Source organism: Poromitra crassiceps, assembly GCF_964638095.1.
Source record: "Poromitra crassiceps genome assembly, chromosome: 2".
Classification (NCBI taxonomy): domain Eukaryota; kingdom Metazoa; phylum Chordata; class Actinopteri; order Beryciformes; family Melamphaidae; genus Poromitra; species Poromitra crassiceps.
In genome coordinates this window covers 55,211,429-55,227,794 of record NC_139624.1, presented here as the reverse complement: position 1 = coordinate 55,227,794, position 16,366 = coordinate 55,211,429, and the positions used below count along the sequence as shown (strand labels likewise).

At 45.4% G+C, this 16,366-nt stretch overlaps 1 protein-coding gene across 1 annotated transcript in view; it reads left to right on the top strand.

Annotated features, from left to right (window-relative positions):
- kdm7aa (lysine (K)-specific demethylase 7Aa) overlaps positions 1 to 16,366 on the top strand; it is a 61,202-nt gene that overhangs the window by 29,652 nt on the left and 15,184 nt on the right. Inside the window, exons 2-5 of the mRNA XM_083632322.1 lie at positions 7,624 to 7,709; positions 8,330 to 8,447; positions 11,154 to 11,314; positions 15,822 to 15,963. Coding sequence (XP_083488448.1) covers positions 7,624 to 7,709; positions 8,330 to 8,447; positions 11,154 to 11,314; positions 15,822 to 15,963 — 507 coding nt within the window. The remainder of the gene's footprint in view (positions 1 to 7,623; positions 7,710 to 8,329; positions 8,448 to 11,153; positions 11,315 to 15,821; positions 15,964 to 16,366) is intronic.

Genomic DNA, 16,366 nt, shown 5'->3' with positions numbered 1-16,366 from the left:
AGAGAGAACTACTGTTGACATCCTGTTAGTACACAGCCACGCCAAGGAGCCAGCCGTCGCTGGAGCTCACCACTTCCTGATGAGTTAATGGCCCCTGGCTTTGTTTCCTTTACAGTTTCCTGCAATTCCACTTAGATCAAAGCTGATAGTGGGCTGTCCCTCTTGCAGGCAGGCTGTCCTCTGTGATAGTGGGCTGTCCCTCTTGCAGGCAGGCTGTCCTCTGTGATAGTGGGCTGTCCCTCTGTCCCTCTTGCAGGCAGGCTGTCCTCTGTGATAGTGGGCTGTCCCTCTGTGCCTCTGTCCCTCTTGCAGGCAGGCTGTCCTCTGTGATAGTGGGCTGTCCCTCTTGTAGGCAGGCTGTCCTCTGTGATAGTGGGCTGTCCCTCTGTGCCTCTGTCCCTCTTGCAGGCAGGCTGTCCTCTGTGATAGTGGACTGTCCCTCTGTCCCTCTTGCAGGCAGGCTGTCCTCTGTGATAGTGGGCTGTCCCTCTTGCAGGCAGGCTGTACTCTGTGATAGTGGGCTGTCCCTCTTGCAGGCAGGCTGTCCTCTGTGATAGTGGGCTGTGCCTCTGTCCCTCTTGCAGGCAGGCTGTCCTCTGTGATAGTGGGCTGTCCCTCTTGCAGGCAGGCTGTCCTCTGTGATAGTGGGCTGTCCCTCTGTCCCTCTTGCAGGCAGGCTGTCCTCTGTGATAGTGGGCTGTGCCTCTGTCCCTATTGCAGGCAGGCTGTCCTGTGTGATAGTGGGCTGTGCTCAGCCTCTGTCCCTCTTGCAGGCGGGCTGTCCCTCTTGCAGGCAGGCTGTCCTCTGTGATAGTGGGCTGTCCCTCTTGCAGGCAGGCTGTCCTCTGTGATAGTGGGCTGTGCCTCTGTCCCTCTTGCAGGCAGGCTGTCCTCTGTGAAAACAGGGGTTGTAGCACTCAGTGCGACTGTAACATGCTGTCAGTGCTTTGTTTAACCCTCGTGTGGTCTTCGTCTTTTAGTCACACCGATGGCTTTCGGGTCAATTTGACCCGGCTCATGTTCAACCATTCTAAAGTCGTTATAAACCCCAAAAATCCTACTAATCATAGTTTGTTCTTCATTTTAATAAAGAGCTACTCAAGTTTATTCATTATCTCCGCGAGGAGATTATGAGATTTTCGCTGTCAGTGCGTCTGTCTGTCTGTGCGTCTGTGCGTGCGTGTGTTCCTGTGTGCGTGTGTTCCTTGTGTGTTCCTCCCGGATCTCCAGAACCGTTGGTCGGATCTACTTCAAACTTTGGGAGTGTACTAAGGAGTACGTGATGGAGTACAGTGACCTGTTTTCATGCAATTCGGTATAGCGCCACCTACTGGCAACACAGTGCGTGTGTTCCTTGTGTGTTCCTCCCGGATCTCCAGAACCGTTGGTCGGATCTACTTCAAACTTTAGGAGTGTACTAAGGAGTACGTGACGGAGAACAGTGACCTGTTTTCGTGCAATTCGGCATAGCGCCACCTACTGGCAACACAACAAGTGGTTTATCTTGAGAACCCCTCGTCCGATCAACTCCAAACTCGGGGAGTGCGCTTAGGGGGACCCAACGGAGTGCAGGGAGCTGAATTCCAGGCAATTCGGCATAGCGCCACCTACTGGCAACAAATAAAACTTCTTGCAATTTGCCTTAGCACCACCTACTTGCAACAAAAAATGCTTATCTCAACAACTCTTTCCCGGGGTTTCTCCGAGAAAATTCCACCCACACAGGGTCTATGTGCCGACAGGCCGCAGTGCCGATAGCCCACAAGCAGAACCAGCTCATGAGCGAGGCGGCGTGCAGCGTGTCGGTGGACCGGCTGGAGCTAACCTCTCCCAGCCCCCACGCCAAACCTAACCTCCCCCCATGCCTAAACCTAACCTCCCCCAGACCCTAACCCAAAACCTAACCTCTCCCACCCCCCACGTCTAAACCTAACCTCCCCCAGACCCTAACCCAAAACCTAACCTCTCCCACCCCCCACGCCTAAACCTAAGGTCGGCATTGCGGGTGGTCGGCATAGCGGGTGGACATCCCACACAGGTGCAAGAGAGGTGACCTGTAGCTAAAAATAGCAAAAAAGTATCAAAACATACTGTCAACTCTGAGTGAACTTTCATTGTGTGTGTGTGTGTGTGTGTGTCAGAATGCAATGTTTACTAGAAAATAGTCAAAATACCAATATGTCTAACATTTTCAAAGAAAGAAATTGTCTAAATTTCACTTCTGACCCCTTTTAGCCTCCACTTTCAATGGCCGGGTCAAATTGACCCGAAGACCATGGGTGTTATATGTTGATGCAGGGGGGGGGTAGCAAATGCATGAAATGTATCATTTTCATATCACATGTTTAGTACAGTAAATGAGCCAAGCAGAAGAAGTTTCATAGAGAAAAAAATATTTTAACATACTTTTCCTTGATGTTGAAATTCTAAAACGGGTCAGATTGACCCGAAGACCATGCGAGGGAACTAGCCGAACAGGAAACAAGTAATCTAAATTAAATTGGCCTCACTCATGTGAGAAGTCAGAGTAGTATTGTTAATTGTTGTCTGGTGAGTTGGTAAGATGATTGCTTTGTTGAAGTGAACTGAATAGACCTTTTTCACCTCAGCCATTTTGATGTCATGGCAGGGTAAATACCATTAATAATGACAGTTCCATTCCTTTGGCTCATTGGAATGGAACTGCAACACAGTCTGCACTGCAGGCACAAAGCATGTTTCTTGATTGCATTTGAAATCACAAAAATCTAATTTCTTTAGTTTTTCACACTTTTTCACATCAAAAGTTCATTTTTCAAGCACCCATGCATCGGATTGTCCGCTCGTTCCACACAGAAGTAGCTGGCTGCCTGGTACTCAGCGGATCCCACTCGTGTAGCACGACAACACGCTGAATCCCACCCGATTTGGGGGTGGAACACGCCAGGATTGGCCAATACCAAAGCCAGTCCCCAGAATTGTCAAATCAAATCATCGACATGCTACTATGACCCGCCTCTCAACCTGTCATCTCAGACAAGTTATGTTTTCAGTCTGAAACGGACTCCGACCCACGCGCCACTTGGGCTCCGAACAGGTTCAGTTCGACTTGAAGTAAATACAGGCACAGTCACAGGAGATGTATAACAGACATCTTCAGGTCAAGTGGGGACAACAGCAGCACTATGATCTTATCAAATCCATTGTTCATGATGAGATCTCAAAAATCAAATTGAACTGACAAGCAGAACTGTAGCCTGTGGTGCAGTCTCAGAGGTTATTCACAAAGGCTCGTGTCTGTGTTCACTGAAGCTGAAGCTAGCTGAACAGTGCACATGCAGCCATGCAGTCTGCAACTTTACTAGCTCCCATTGCTATCATCCAAGCCGAATGGCAACCTCAGTGGCTGCTCAACTCATGCTGCTCTTGCAATGGGGTTCTTCTGGTATGTGTGTGTGTGGGGGGGGGGGGGTAGGTTTGTGTTTGTGGGTGTTGTCATGTGTGTGTTTGCTGCCTGTGGTTTGGCTGCTGCAGGGCAGTTGGGGGTAGCAGTATGAGTGACGCTGACATGGTTGCAGATCTGTGTGAGAAAAACACAAGGCAGTGTGACAAGGAGTGCTCTTTGTAAATAGCAAACAGTAGATGGCCAACCCAGGTTTGACCTGCAGCAGCATGGCCAGCCTTGCTAGAGTCCTACTGCTGTTGTTGTGCAAATGCTATGAAATGCACTTCAGGGCACGGCTGAGGGAATGTTCCTAGAAACTGCTCTTTTCTCAAATGTCAACAATGTTTTAGTTTGAGAACATTTGTTGTGAAAGAAAAAAAGAGTTGGGGGCAAAGGTCATCCTCCACTCCACACACACACACACACACACACACAAACTGTACTCTGCTATTTCTCACAGTTTGCTTATCTCAAACCTGGATGTCACTCCTGACATCTCCTCCCATAACACACACAGGGCTTGCCAGGGTGCAACTTTAGCTTGGCTGTGATATATCTGTCTTAACTTGTCCAGGCCAGACAAAGACCTAGTGTGAAGGGACTTGAGGGTCACCTCCGGTTCCTCACCGCTGTAAATCAAAATCATGGAGCATTCTGGTGCACTTTCTCCTGATGTGTGTCCGCCTGAGATGCATTCGTTTGTTGCTTGATAGTATTTTGTGGGGAATTGAAGATTTGAAGAAGCGTGTTCTGACACTGCCTATTTTCACAACATCCAAATTAGGGGGCGACCGATATGGGTTTTTCAATGGCCGATGCCGATATTTAGAGAGCAGGGCTGCCGATGGCCGATATATAATGCAGATATCATGTTTTTTTTTTTTCATCTGATAAAATAAATTACATAAATTTAATAACGAATGATACACAAAATTGCACTTTAATTTTTTTTATCAACAATGTCCACAGGTAGCCTAATCAAAAACTAAACTTTGTAAAAAAACAACTTGTGAATGAAAAATGAATTGTTTTAGTGCACTCAACAACATTTATCAGCAGATAATGGCATCTGTTTGTTTCTGAGAGAACTAAAATATGTACCGTAAATTCCGGACTATAAGCCGCACCGGTGTATAAGCCGCACCTGTAAAGTTGACTATTTTTTTCTTATATAAGCCGCACCGGACTATAAGCCGCGGGTGTTTTAACTCATTGAGTGCCAGCCACTTTTGGAGAACGGACGCTCCCAGTGCCAGAGTTTCAGAGCTTTTTTCAGTGATTTCTCGAGGCCCACAGAATATTGTGTGATATTACTATGTAAACAATGAACACGCAAAAAGAACGATGAGACTCTTTTCTATCATCAGCAAAAACAGGTTTATTGATATCATTTTCCGTTCTTTAGTTATCAGCCGGAGAAGATAGCTTGATTTAACAAAAAAGAGCAGTTTTTTTCTAGAAGCTGAGATAATGGCCCTTTTGTGAAATTAAACATTTCAAACACATCACTGACTCTGAAGCTAATTTTCTGATGTAGTCACACCTCAAAAATAATTTCCTTCAATAAAACAGTGAAGGCCAGGGAATTTTGTTTGGCAGAATAATATTTTTAGCTGCAACCAGCACCGCTGGCCCCTGCGTGCGCTGCTGGTTGCAGCTTCTTGCTGATCTTGATTTGCTGCTGGTGGGCATCGGATATTCTGGCTTGCGTTTGCCAACCCTGTCCTGCTGCCTGGGTCTGTCTGGGTCAGTGTTGTGTGCTGCTCTGCGTGCCCCCCCCCCCCCCCCCCCCCCCGCCCCGCCCCGCCTCAACTGCACACTCCTCCTTATGGGAGGTGGCTCTCTGCTGAGTTTGCTCTGCACTGTGAAGGGTGCGCGTCGGCGACATCCAGCTTTTTCCGCGTGTGTTTGTCACCGGCTACTACTGTATGCTTCCAGTTGAGAATAATAACGGCTGATCATGCGAATGGGCTGTCGGCGACAGCCTGTCGCAGCGGACATGGAGGAGCTCAATTGTGGGAGCAGATTGGCTGCTGCCTGCTGCAGGCACATCTAACGTTAAAACGCTTCATGCATATCGATGCATACGGATGCGATGCGATTTCCGTTTCCCCAACGACTTATTCTCTGTTTTTCTCTGCCTTTCTGTTAACCTGGAGAGCACTGTCGCCACCTAAGGGTTCTGTAAAATAGGTTATAGACCTCCAATAGCTATAATATTTGTACAGGAGAGGCAGAAGGCTTTGATCGACGCCCCACCGTCAAAAAACGCAATTGACGAACATGTCCGTCCTTGGCACTCTACGTTACTATTTGAAATGACGAACATGTCCGTCCATGGCACTCAATGAGTTAATGTTTTATTTTTATTTTTATTTTTTATTTTTTTTATTGTGTTTTAATGTTTAATTACCATATGTAAGGGTTCATGCACAGAGGGGATTGTCGGGAAAGAGATGGCTGTTTGAGGAAGCTCCCATTTATTAACATTTCAACAAAACAACATAACACAACACCACCTGTGTTGTTATTTACAGTGCACACAGTGTCATACAGTGTCATACAGTGTGGTGAAAATAGGGCAAGAGAGGAAATTAAAACAGAAGTGGATTTATAGTTAGAAAGAGTGCTAAAAAAGAGATTTTTTATTTATTTATTTATTTTTTTTGGAAAAAATCCATAGATAAGCCGCACCGTTATATAAGCCGCAGGGGCCAAAAAAGGCCAAAAAACGGGGAAAAAGGTGCGGCTTATAGTCCGGAATTTACGGTAAATACTTGCATAAATAAATAAATAAATAATGTTATTATACCATCTCTTTGTTTTTAGTCCCAGTGCCAGCTAAAAGGAGAGATGCAGATATTTGTTAATCGGCCTGGCATCGGCCGATGCCGATATCTCAAATTGGCTGCAAAATTTCAATAATCGGTCTACCTCTAATCCAAAACTATTGAATCAGATTGCCTTACATAAGCCTTAGTAGTAGCCAGGAGCAAATACAAATGTTGTTTGAAAGGACTTGTGGGTTTTGGTGAAATTCTTAAGATCTTCTTTCACTTTCACTAGTATTGCAATTTAACACATTCAGTGCCAAGGACGTCTGTGGACGTCCTAAAAAAAAGTAACGAGGAGTGCCAAGGACGTCTGTGGACGTCCTAAAATCATAATTCATATTATTCCATAATTCTGCTGTTTAAGGTCGTACCTAGCCAGTGAGCATGAATCCCTTCAAGGGATCACACGGCGCCACCTTAAACATCGTCACAGGAGCTGCTCCACCCACCTCAGATCCTTTACTTTGTACAGGAGACAGCGGAGAAAGTGGAAACCGATGCATGCTTTCTGCCAGCGCCGTATATATTGCTCTGCCTACAGCGGAGAGTGGGCTCGGCTGCATCCGCGCTCACAACTGAGCTCTTATGCTTCTATCTATCTCCACACGATTTCCTAGAAAGGCAGCATCCGAAGCCGAACGGCCATGCCTTTTCGTTCAGTCGCGTTTGCCCATCAAGGAAATGATGCGCGCTGGGATCTGTCCGGGGCAAAAACGAGAAAACAAACTGTGCGTGTGGGAGGAGCCCGCAGCTCAGAGGTGGAGAAGGGAGAGGGGGGAGGGAGGGGGGGGGGGGGGGGGGGGGGGGAGAGGTGTGTGTGTCACACAGGCTTCACAGAAACCACACCACACGCCACCACATCAGAAAACACCAGCCAGAGTCAGTGAATGTGGTCGAAATTAGAGTGCAAAAGGTATTCATAAAAGGGCCTATAACTTGGAAAGTAAAAAAAAACGACAGAAAACCATTGAAAGTGCACTTTTTTGAGAGGCTGTAATTTCATAATGGAACTGTCTAGAAACAAAATTTCTTCTTTGGAAGAAGCAGGAGTGTTCAATCTTTCATTAAAGTCCAGCCCCGTTAATATAGCCATAATAGAAAAAATTCTATAGCTGTTTTCAACTGAATGGAAGTGAATCTGGCACAGGCTCCAGACAATTTTACTGAAGCGCTGTGGCACTGAATGTGTTAACAAGAGGCTTCAAAACAACACCTGAAAACCGCTGGCATGAAAATGAGCTGAGAGAGTTTAGCTACCGGTAGTGACAATCTAGGATAGACTTCCAAACATCCTGAACCTTGTTTGAGCATGTTCCATGAAGTGTAACCCCCTATCCCAATGCTGTGTCTTCTGTCCCTTTCCAGCTGTGTGCAGGTAGAGGAGCATCATGCAGTGGATATCGACGTTTACCACTGTCCCAACTGTGATGTTGTACACGGACCCTCCCTGAGTGAGTACCTCTGTCATTAGTGTCATGTTTCCTCTTCGCTCTCTTTACACATCTGCATCTGCATCAAAACAAAAAAACAACAAAAACAAAAAAACAATTCATTTTTTTTTTTTTTTTGTGAGTGTGTCTCCCCTGATTCTAAGTATAGTCGAATCGCTTGGTTTGAGCAAGTAAAACAATTTTTATAAGCAACCTCTCCCTCTTCATGGGATTTCATCCGCCATTCATTTTTCCATAAACCTTGCTTAAAATGCTTATAAAAATTGTTTTATTTGTTGCTCAAACCAAGCGATTCGACTATACTTAGAATCAGGGGAGACAATGTAACATTTTACTCACAAAAAAAAAAAAAAAAAAAAAAATACATTTACGGTAATTTTTATTTTCGAATTTCGATTAAAAGTCGACTTTGGCCAGCGAATTTCGAATAGTGTTTTTGGTAGAAATGCCCATCCCTAATCCTTATGAAGACTGGTGGTCATATGCAGTATTGCAACTTGGGGAGGACAAGCTTCATGGGGGCGACGACACGAGGACATCGGAAAGGAAATTATGTGATCAAACTTTGACGGCATCACGTCCGTCGCGGGAGCTAATGGTGTGGTGTTTCTTTGTTGCAGTGAAAAAGCGCAACAACTGGCATCGACACGACTACACCGAGCCAGATGATGGAACCAAGCCGGTGCAGGCTGGCACCCCGGCATTTATCAAGGAGCTCCAGAACAGGACTTTTGCCAGGTAGATCTCAAGCGGGACACATGATGCACACACAATGAAAAGGAGTCAGCGTGTACATCCAGCGCCAAAAAGGGCAGGTGCTGAGCCCACAGTGAACACAATACAAACGTACATAGAGAATTAATTGCAGAAAGACGCTGGAAGCTCCAAAAACGCGTTTGGACTGAATGTAGCCTGTGTTACTGGACAGACACACTAATAACTTTTCAGTCTGAGCCATTTTACATAGCCTACAGTGTGCTGTGCCAGTGCTGCAGTTCATATTTTTCTATTCTGTTTTCAATGATACAGGCAAAGGACCTGTCTCAAACATTGACTGATATCACAGGTTGTTGTGAAGAGTGCAATGTACATGGCTATATAATTTGTAAAGAGTGTAAAGAAAAATATTGTATTAACTCATTCACTGCCAATATCTGACTGGCATTTTTGGCACAGGCCAAGTATTTCCATAATGTTTGGTCATCTTTCAAGACCCACAGTAAATTCTGTACTAGGACTACAGTGATGTCCAATACCTCGAAATGAAGATCTAAGTCTCTACTTTCACCCCCAAAAAGAAAGTTAGCTTTTAGCATGTTCTGTACTCTACTTATAACCCTTTTTATACACCCCATGTTCATCAAAAAAGCCTGTCTGGGAAGAGAAAAGGGAGAAAAAAGCATTTTTGTAAAAGGGCACAATCTCAGGCATAACTCACTCTCAATTCTTTTATTTTGAACTGTATTGACATCAGACATGTAAATATTATTCGTTAGGACACAAATGACAAAAAAAAAAAAAATATATATATATATATATATATATACACACATGAAGTGCTTTCAACAATACAGTTTACTCGGTGTGAGTGTGCAGACAGACAGACAGACAGACAGACAGACAGACACACCGACAGACAGACAGACAGACAGACAGACAGACAGACAGACAGACAGACAGACAGACAGACAGACAGACAGACAGACACACACACACACACACACACACACACACACACACACACACACACACACACACACACACACACGATCCCCCTTTTAGATTTCTAACCCAACATAGGATAAGCAATAACCACGCCCTGTGGCGCTGGGATTGGCCAGGAGCAACACTGGAGGGCACGCAGCCCAGCGATTTCATAACTGAAGAGCTCTTGAGAAGGACAGCGGGCTGCTGTGAGTGCCTTCTGCCCGCTGCTGCCTAGCTGTTCCTGTGTTTATTTTTGATTTGTTCTGGTACACCCGTCTCCCTATCAACTCTGCTATTTGATCGTTCCCGTTTTCCCCTCGGCTATTCAACACGTCCTCACCGCCCTCGCAAACTGATCGATCATTTCCTCATTCCTCCGATGATCAAACACATCTCTTGATTACTTTCTCCCGTTTTCTCCTGGCTGGCACAGAGGAAGGCGACTCCAGCTCGTGCCGAGGGCGTTTCAATTGCGTTTCTCCTGTCTGCACAAGGAAGCGTTACCCGTTCTCTGCTTTTCCTCTTGCTAGATTTCAAAACAACAGCTGCGGTATGTGTTTGATCGCGTGCTGTCGGCTACCCTTTGAAGGCAGGGACCTGTGTCTGTGTGACAGGCTGGGCAAGTGTTTGCTGCAGGCGCTGCACCAATAAAAACAAAAACACGTCAAACACGTCCTTGGCGGGGAAGGCCATTGCTGATAACACGTCAAAGACGTCATTGGCGGTGAATGAGTTAAGAGATACATAGAGATAGCCTACATCAGTGGTTTCCAAACTTTTTGTGCCCATGGCACACCAAATTGCACGACAAAATCTCAAGGCATACCTATATAGCCTAAGTCTATCGGTGCAAAATAGCCTCTATTACTCTTATCACTCTAAATGCTTTTTTATTTACTAATGTCAAATACAATTTGACAAAATATATTACTCTAGGAATTAATTTGAAACTTTGCAAAATTACTACATCAAAGCAGCAACACACCCACTTTTTGTATAGTTTTAGGCTATATTTGCAATTGCAATAATGCAAAATCCCAAGGCACACCATTTGGGAACCACTGGCCTACATTATGGCCTACAGTTAATATGGCGTTATTCTTCTAACACAGAAACATTCAGTTAATATGGTGGTCTTCTAACACCAGAGAGACACATTCCAAAAGGTGTCCTTCAATCCCACAGTGACTGTTAAGGGTGTTACTAAACCTTGAATTTGTGAATGTGATCAGCCTTGTGGAGATTCTGTTTCTTATCCATTAGGTATCGAGTATCGTATCGAGTATCGAAGCAGATATTTATGGGTTACCGTATACTAAACACAAACAGGGAAAAAAGGTGAAAAATCAGACGACGGCTTATATGTGTTCTGTTGATTGTTAAAATGTGTATGGGTATACATGGGTGACGATCCCATGCACCGGCCGTATGCCAGGTTTCGACCTGGCCTTGTTTTAAGTGCCCCCAAAATGTTGTAAATGCCCCCAGTTTTTAGACAGTGGGGGCAAAAGTTGCCCCAAAATATTTTAAAAATGTCCTACACTGATCCTGACGTTCATAACATGGCAATAGATCTTAGTAAAATATAAAGAGCCTGGTCTTATACCTGCTCTAATTGTAAAGTGCCTTGAGATAACTCTTGTTGTGATTTGGCGCTATATAAATATACAATTGATTGATTGATTGATTGATTGATTGATTGATTATTCACTGAACTTGCTGTACTGTTTCTTTCAGTGGGGAGGAGATTATGATGCAGATGAAGGGTGAGCAGGTGACACCCAGGTACCTGGAGAGGTATGGTTTCAGCTATCCCATAGCTGTCACCGAGAAGGAAAGCCTGGGTCTCAAACTACCACCACCTACCTTCTCAGTCAAAGATGTGGAGCAGTATGTGGGTAAGGAAGGACACTAAAGAATAATCAATATCTGTGGTGGGGCCAGCGTCAAGCAGTTGCCATCAGAACGAACACATTCCTCATAAAGCCTTTGAGAAGGGTATGTGCTATGCGTTTTGGAAAAGACAGTGCTCAGTGGGTAATGAAACCACGCACCACCAGCCAGCAAAGTGTCCATCATGGAGCAGGCGCCATCTGTGTGTCAATATGAGCAGGTTGCCAGGTTCATGGGGTTTTAACCCACTTACCAGGCATCAGGCGATGGCTGAATGCGTTCTAAATGAGTGACGGCTAAGCTTTCACTGCCCTCTCTATGACCACTAGACTTCCTTATTGAAAGGGCCTGGTACATCCCTGCTCCTATTACAAGCCCATTACCAAGCCCACTGGTGTTTTTACCATTAAGTTCAGATTACAGACGCCCCCCCCCCCCCCCCCTCTCTCTCTCTCTCTCTCTCTCTCTCACTTTATCTCTCTCTCCCATGCCCTATTGAGCATTAAGCCAAGGCACAGGTGTTGTGACCAGGGACCGGGGCTAGGGTTACATTTCTTACAGTGTTGTGACCAGGGACCGGGGCTAGGGTTACATTTCTTACAGTGTTGTGACCAGGGACCGGGGCTAGGGTTACATTTCTTACAGTGTTGTGACCAGGGACCGGGGCTAGGGTTACATTTCTTACAGTTGGCAGACAATGGGACAGCAGGAGTGGATGCTGATGCCTCCCGCGTGTCTTATTAGCATCGAAGCCCATTTCAGCAGACAGCCACCCTCAGTCGCCTCAGCAGCACTGCCTCAGCAGCACTGCCTCAGCAGCACTGCCTCAGCAGCACTACCTAGCTACTTTCTGATGCTGCTCTGTCTGAATTGTAGGCATCGTGCTAGAGCATTGATTAATATACAGTGGTAGTTTAGTTTTATGATCAAGTTTACTATAACTGCTATAATTACTTAATGCTTTACGATACAGAGTTCATATTAATGCCACCCATGCATGTGAAGACAAGTTGACATAAATGTGCTTGTTAATGCATTAATTAGCTTAATTTCCTTGTTAGCTTATAACTGGTAATGTTTAATATTTCATGGTGATTGTGTTGAGCTGTAGTGCAGTAGAGCCCATGGAATACGGATGTTATAAAGGCTCTGACTTGTGTGGCTTTCTGCTGGGCGACTTGGATGCTGGTGGTCTGTGGTGTGGTTTGCAAGCGGGCTTTGTCCCTCACTGTGTGACTGACTGCCCTTACTCCAGCTGTTCCCCGTCATCAGACGCTGGCCAGCTGGGCCCATAGAGAGGTGTGTGTGTGTGTGTGTGTGTGTGTGTGTGTAATAAAAAAGGGGTGTAGGAGGGGTGTGGGGGGAACACAACGGCCAGCTGTCTTGCTACACACACTGCACACCGGCCCCACTTCCGGCCCCTTGTGTCAGCCTGGTTTCAGCCCCGCCAGACCAGTGTGATTTGTAGTCCCCCAACTGTTGGGTGGTGTGCTTCAGGCCTCTCATTTTGACCATCCTTTCTTTTCTCTCGCTCACACATAAACACACCACACATAGCCGACCTACACCCTCTCTCAGATCTATAGGCATATTTTTTATCTCCCTCGGTCTCTCGCTTATGCAGACATAACGTGTCAAATGCAGCGACCCTCTCACCTCCACCCACTTCCCCTCCCTCAGGGCCTGGTGGTCTGGACAGATTGACAGATTGTCTAGCTTGCCTCTGTGCAGCCCCTCCCCGTGCTGCCATATTGGTGCCAGTTTCCCTGAGGGCTTGTTCTAAAAGACGTGTGGAGATGCCAGCAGGCCTCCGACCCCAGCCATCCCCACGCCCACACTGCAGCCAATTAAAGTTGGAGATGTTTTCTGTTATGCACTCATGATTCCATCCTTATTTGTTCTCAGGCAGTCGCAAATATGAAAGGGTGACTATGAGACTACTGCTTCTCATATTACGGGAACTGAGCAGTAGGACGTTGTGATTAGGGGTTGGAATCACCAGAGGCCCCCGCCACGATACGATATTATCACGATACTTAAGCCACGATACGATAAGATTAGGGGTTGGAAACACCAGGGGCCCCCACGATACGATATTATCATGATACTTAAGCCACGATACGATAAGATTAGGGATGGGCATTTTAAGCAATTTAAATACTCGAGTACTCTCCTTTTATTATGAACGAGTACTCGTGCGGGGGGCGCGGGCTGTGTGATTACTATGGTAATGACTGAGCAGGGGTAATCTGCTGTGTATGGGGCTGTTCACACATAACGTTTGCACTTTTGCATGGAAAAAGCGCTACCTGGAGCATTTTTTGTCAGGAGAGGGACTGACTGTGATATTAAGCTAAGCTAACATCTAAAGCCTACCTCAGACAGTATCTCCGATGGATGGCATTAGCGCTTTGGAGCAGACAAGTTATGAAACAAGCGAAGGCATTGCCAATACATGTCCATTGTTGCTGAATAGTGATCACCATGATGCGATTGTCTCCCAAAAAGTGATTATTTCTCCACATTTCTTGTGACTAACGTTATGGGAAACGACAGTGTAGTCAGTAAACTAGTGCAACGTTTTGAATGAGTTTTATCGGGCGTGCGCTGTGAAGAAGCGTGCTTCTCATTCGGGAGAATATCTCCAGCCACCATTTTCGGAAAGAGCTAGAAAACTTCCGGTTAAAACTTTCAAAATAATGTTACTTAAACAAAAGTAAATAGCTTATTGATGCACGTTGGAGGAGAAAAGGTATTTCAACGAATGAAGCAGCATCCTTGTATCAAAATACTCGTTGTGATGTTATATGGCGTGAAACTGTGGCTGTAACGCATTACTCAAAATAAATAAGGTTACAATAAGCGTTTTATTTTGAAAGCAACAAAGCGGATGACGTACTTGTACATTCTGGCTGACTTGACGCCCGGCCGTGCACTAGTTGCTGCCAGATCCACATGACGATGCGTGCGTAGATCTTCTAGACCATTTTTAAAGGGGTGGGGAGTGGGGCGAGTACCCGAACAGCAGAAACGTTACTCGAGTACTGACGTTATGAACGAGTACCCGAGTACTCGCGCCCATCCCTAGATAAGATTAGGGGTTGGAATCACCAGGGGCCCCCACGATACGATATTATCATGATACTTAAGCCACGATACGGTAAGATTAGGGGTTGGAATCACCAGGGGCCCCCACGATACGATATTATCACGATACTTAAAGCAGGACTAAACCCCAAAACACTTTTTTTCAGCTTTTAACCAATATATATGACTTTAGGGGTGGTGTGTGAAGAAATCTGGTCAAAATTTCCACATTTGAGACCAAACTGTTACCATTGTACCATTTATACCATTTTCAGCGGCATAAATGACCTCTATGGGTTGAAACCTGCTTTTTTTGTGCCCTCAAATGAATGGGAGATTTGGTACATCGTGACGTCACGGTGGGGTTAGCACGCGCCCCACTCATGTGAAAACAATTTTTTCCCCCATGTGATTGTTATGTAGTTCACGCAGCGCAAGCCCTTTAAGAGCAATGCATCCATGGGTAATCGCCTACTGTGGCTAATATTAGCCGCTAGTTAGTAATGTTACATGGCAGTAAAACGCCACTGAATGACCAAATTGACCAACCATTTCGAGTAACACTGTTTCCATACGGATCACCAGCGTTAGTTTGTTGTTTATAACGTGGCTATTGATAATTTATCGTTATCGTTCTCTATCTCTGATACAATGAAAATACTGGGAGGTCGATGATTTGATTTGACAGTTCTGGGCGTTGGCGTTGGCCAATCCTGGCGTGTTCCACCCCCAAATCGATTGTGTTCTGGCACAAAGCGAGTGGGTTTCAGAACGAAACAGTCTTGAGCCAACTACGTTATTTTAGAGCAGCGCAGTAAATACAATATTCCTGGAATGCGAGTTAACTAAACAGTTACATGTCCTCTGCATTCTACAACAAATAAAGACATTACAATTTGTTTTATTTTGTATCTTACATACTTATTGGCCAAGTTATGTTTATTCTGCCAGGGTACTAGAAGGGAGTATAGGCGGCCATCTTGCCTGCAGTGTTTTCAAACCAAGCAGCATGCCATTCTGCCAGAAATCTGGGGGGTTTAGTCCTGCTTTAAGCCACGATATGATAGTATTGCGATATATTGAGTATTGCGATATTGCAATTTATTACCTTTTTTCAATGTCCCCAAAGGGAAAAAAACATTGTCAACATCTGTTTGATCTAATAAGATAAAGTTTCCAGTCTGGTCATCTCACTTCAGTCATTTTTACTGCAGCAAAATGTTTTGTCAAGCAGACAGACCAACACTGTCATAAAAATCTGTCATAATGTTGCATGCACTCGTCAATTTATATGCTAAAGTATTGCGATACTTGGCACTCGTGCGATACGATATATTGCCACACAAAATATTGCGATACTATGCTGTATTGATTTCCCCCCACCCCTAGTTATGATGTCTAACTGCTCATCTGTCTCCGATCCAGGTGGTGACAAAATCATTGATGTGATCGATGTGGCACGGCAGGCGGACAGCAAGATGAAGCTCAGCGAGTTTATCAAGTATTTCTCCAAGCCCCATCGACCCAAGGTCCTCAACCTCATCAGCCTGGAGTTCTCTGATACTAAGTAAGCTAAGCTGTGGTAAGGTCCTCAACCTCATCAGCCTGGAGTTCTCTGATACTAAGTAAGCTAAGCTGTGGTAAGGTCCTCAACCTCATCAGCCTGGAGTTCTCTGATACTAAGTAAGCTAAGCTGTGGTAAGGTCCTCAACCTCATCAGCCTGGAGTTCTCTGATACTAAGTAAGCTAAGCTGTGGTAAGGTCCTCAACCTCATCAGCCTGGAGTTCTCTGATACTAAGTAAGCTATGCTGTGGTAAGGTCCTCAACCTCATCAGCCTGGAGTTCTCTGATACTAAGTAAGCTAAGCTGTGGTAAGGTCCTCAACCTCATCAGCCTGGAGTTCTCCGGCATTAAGTAAGCTATGCTGTGGTAAGGTCCTCAACCTCATCAGCCTGGAGTTCTCTGATAC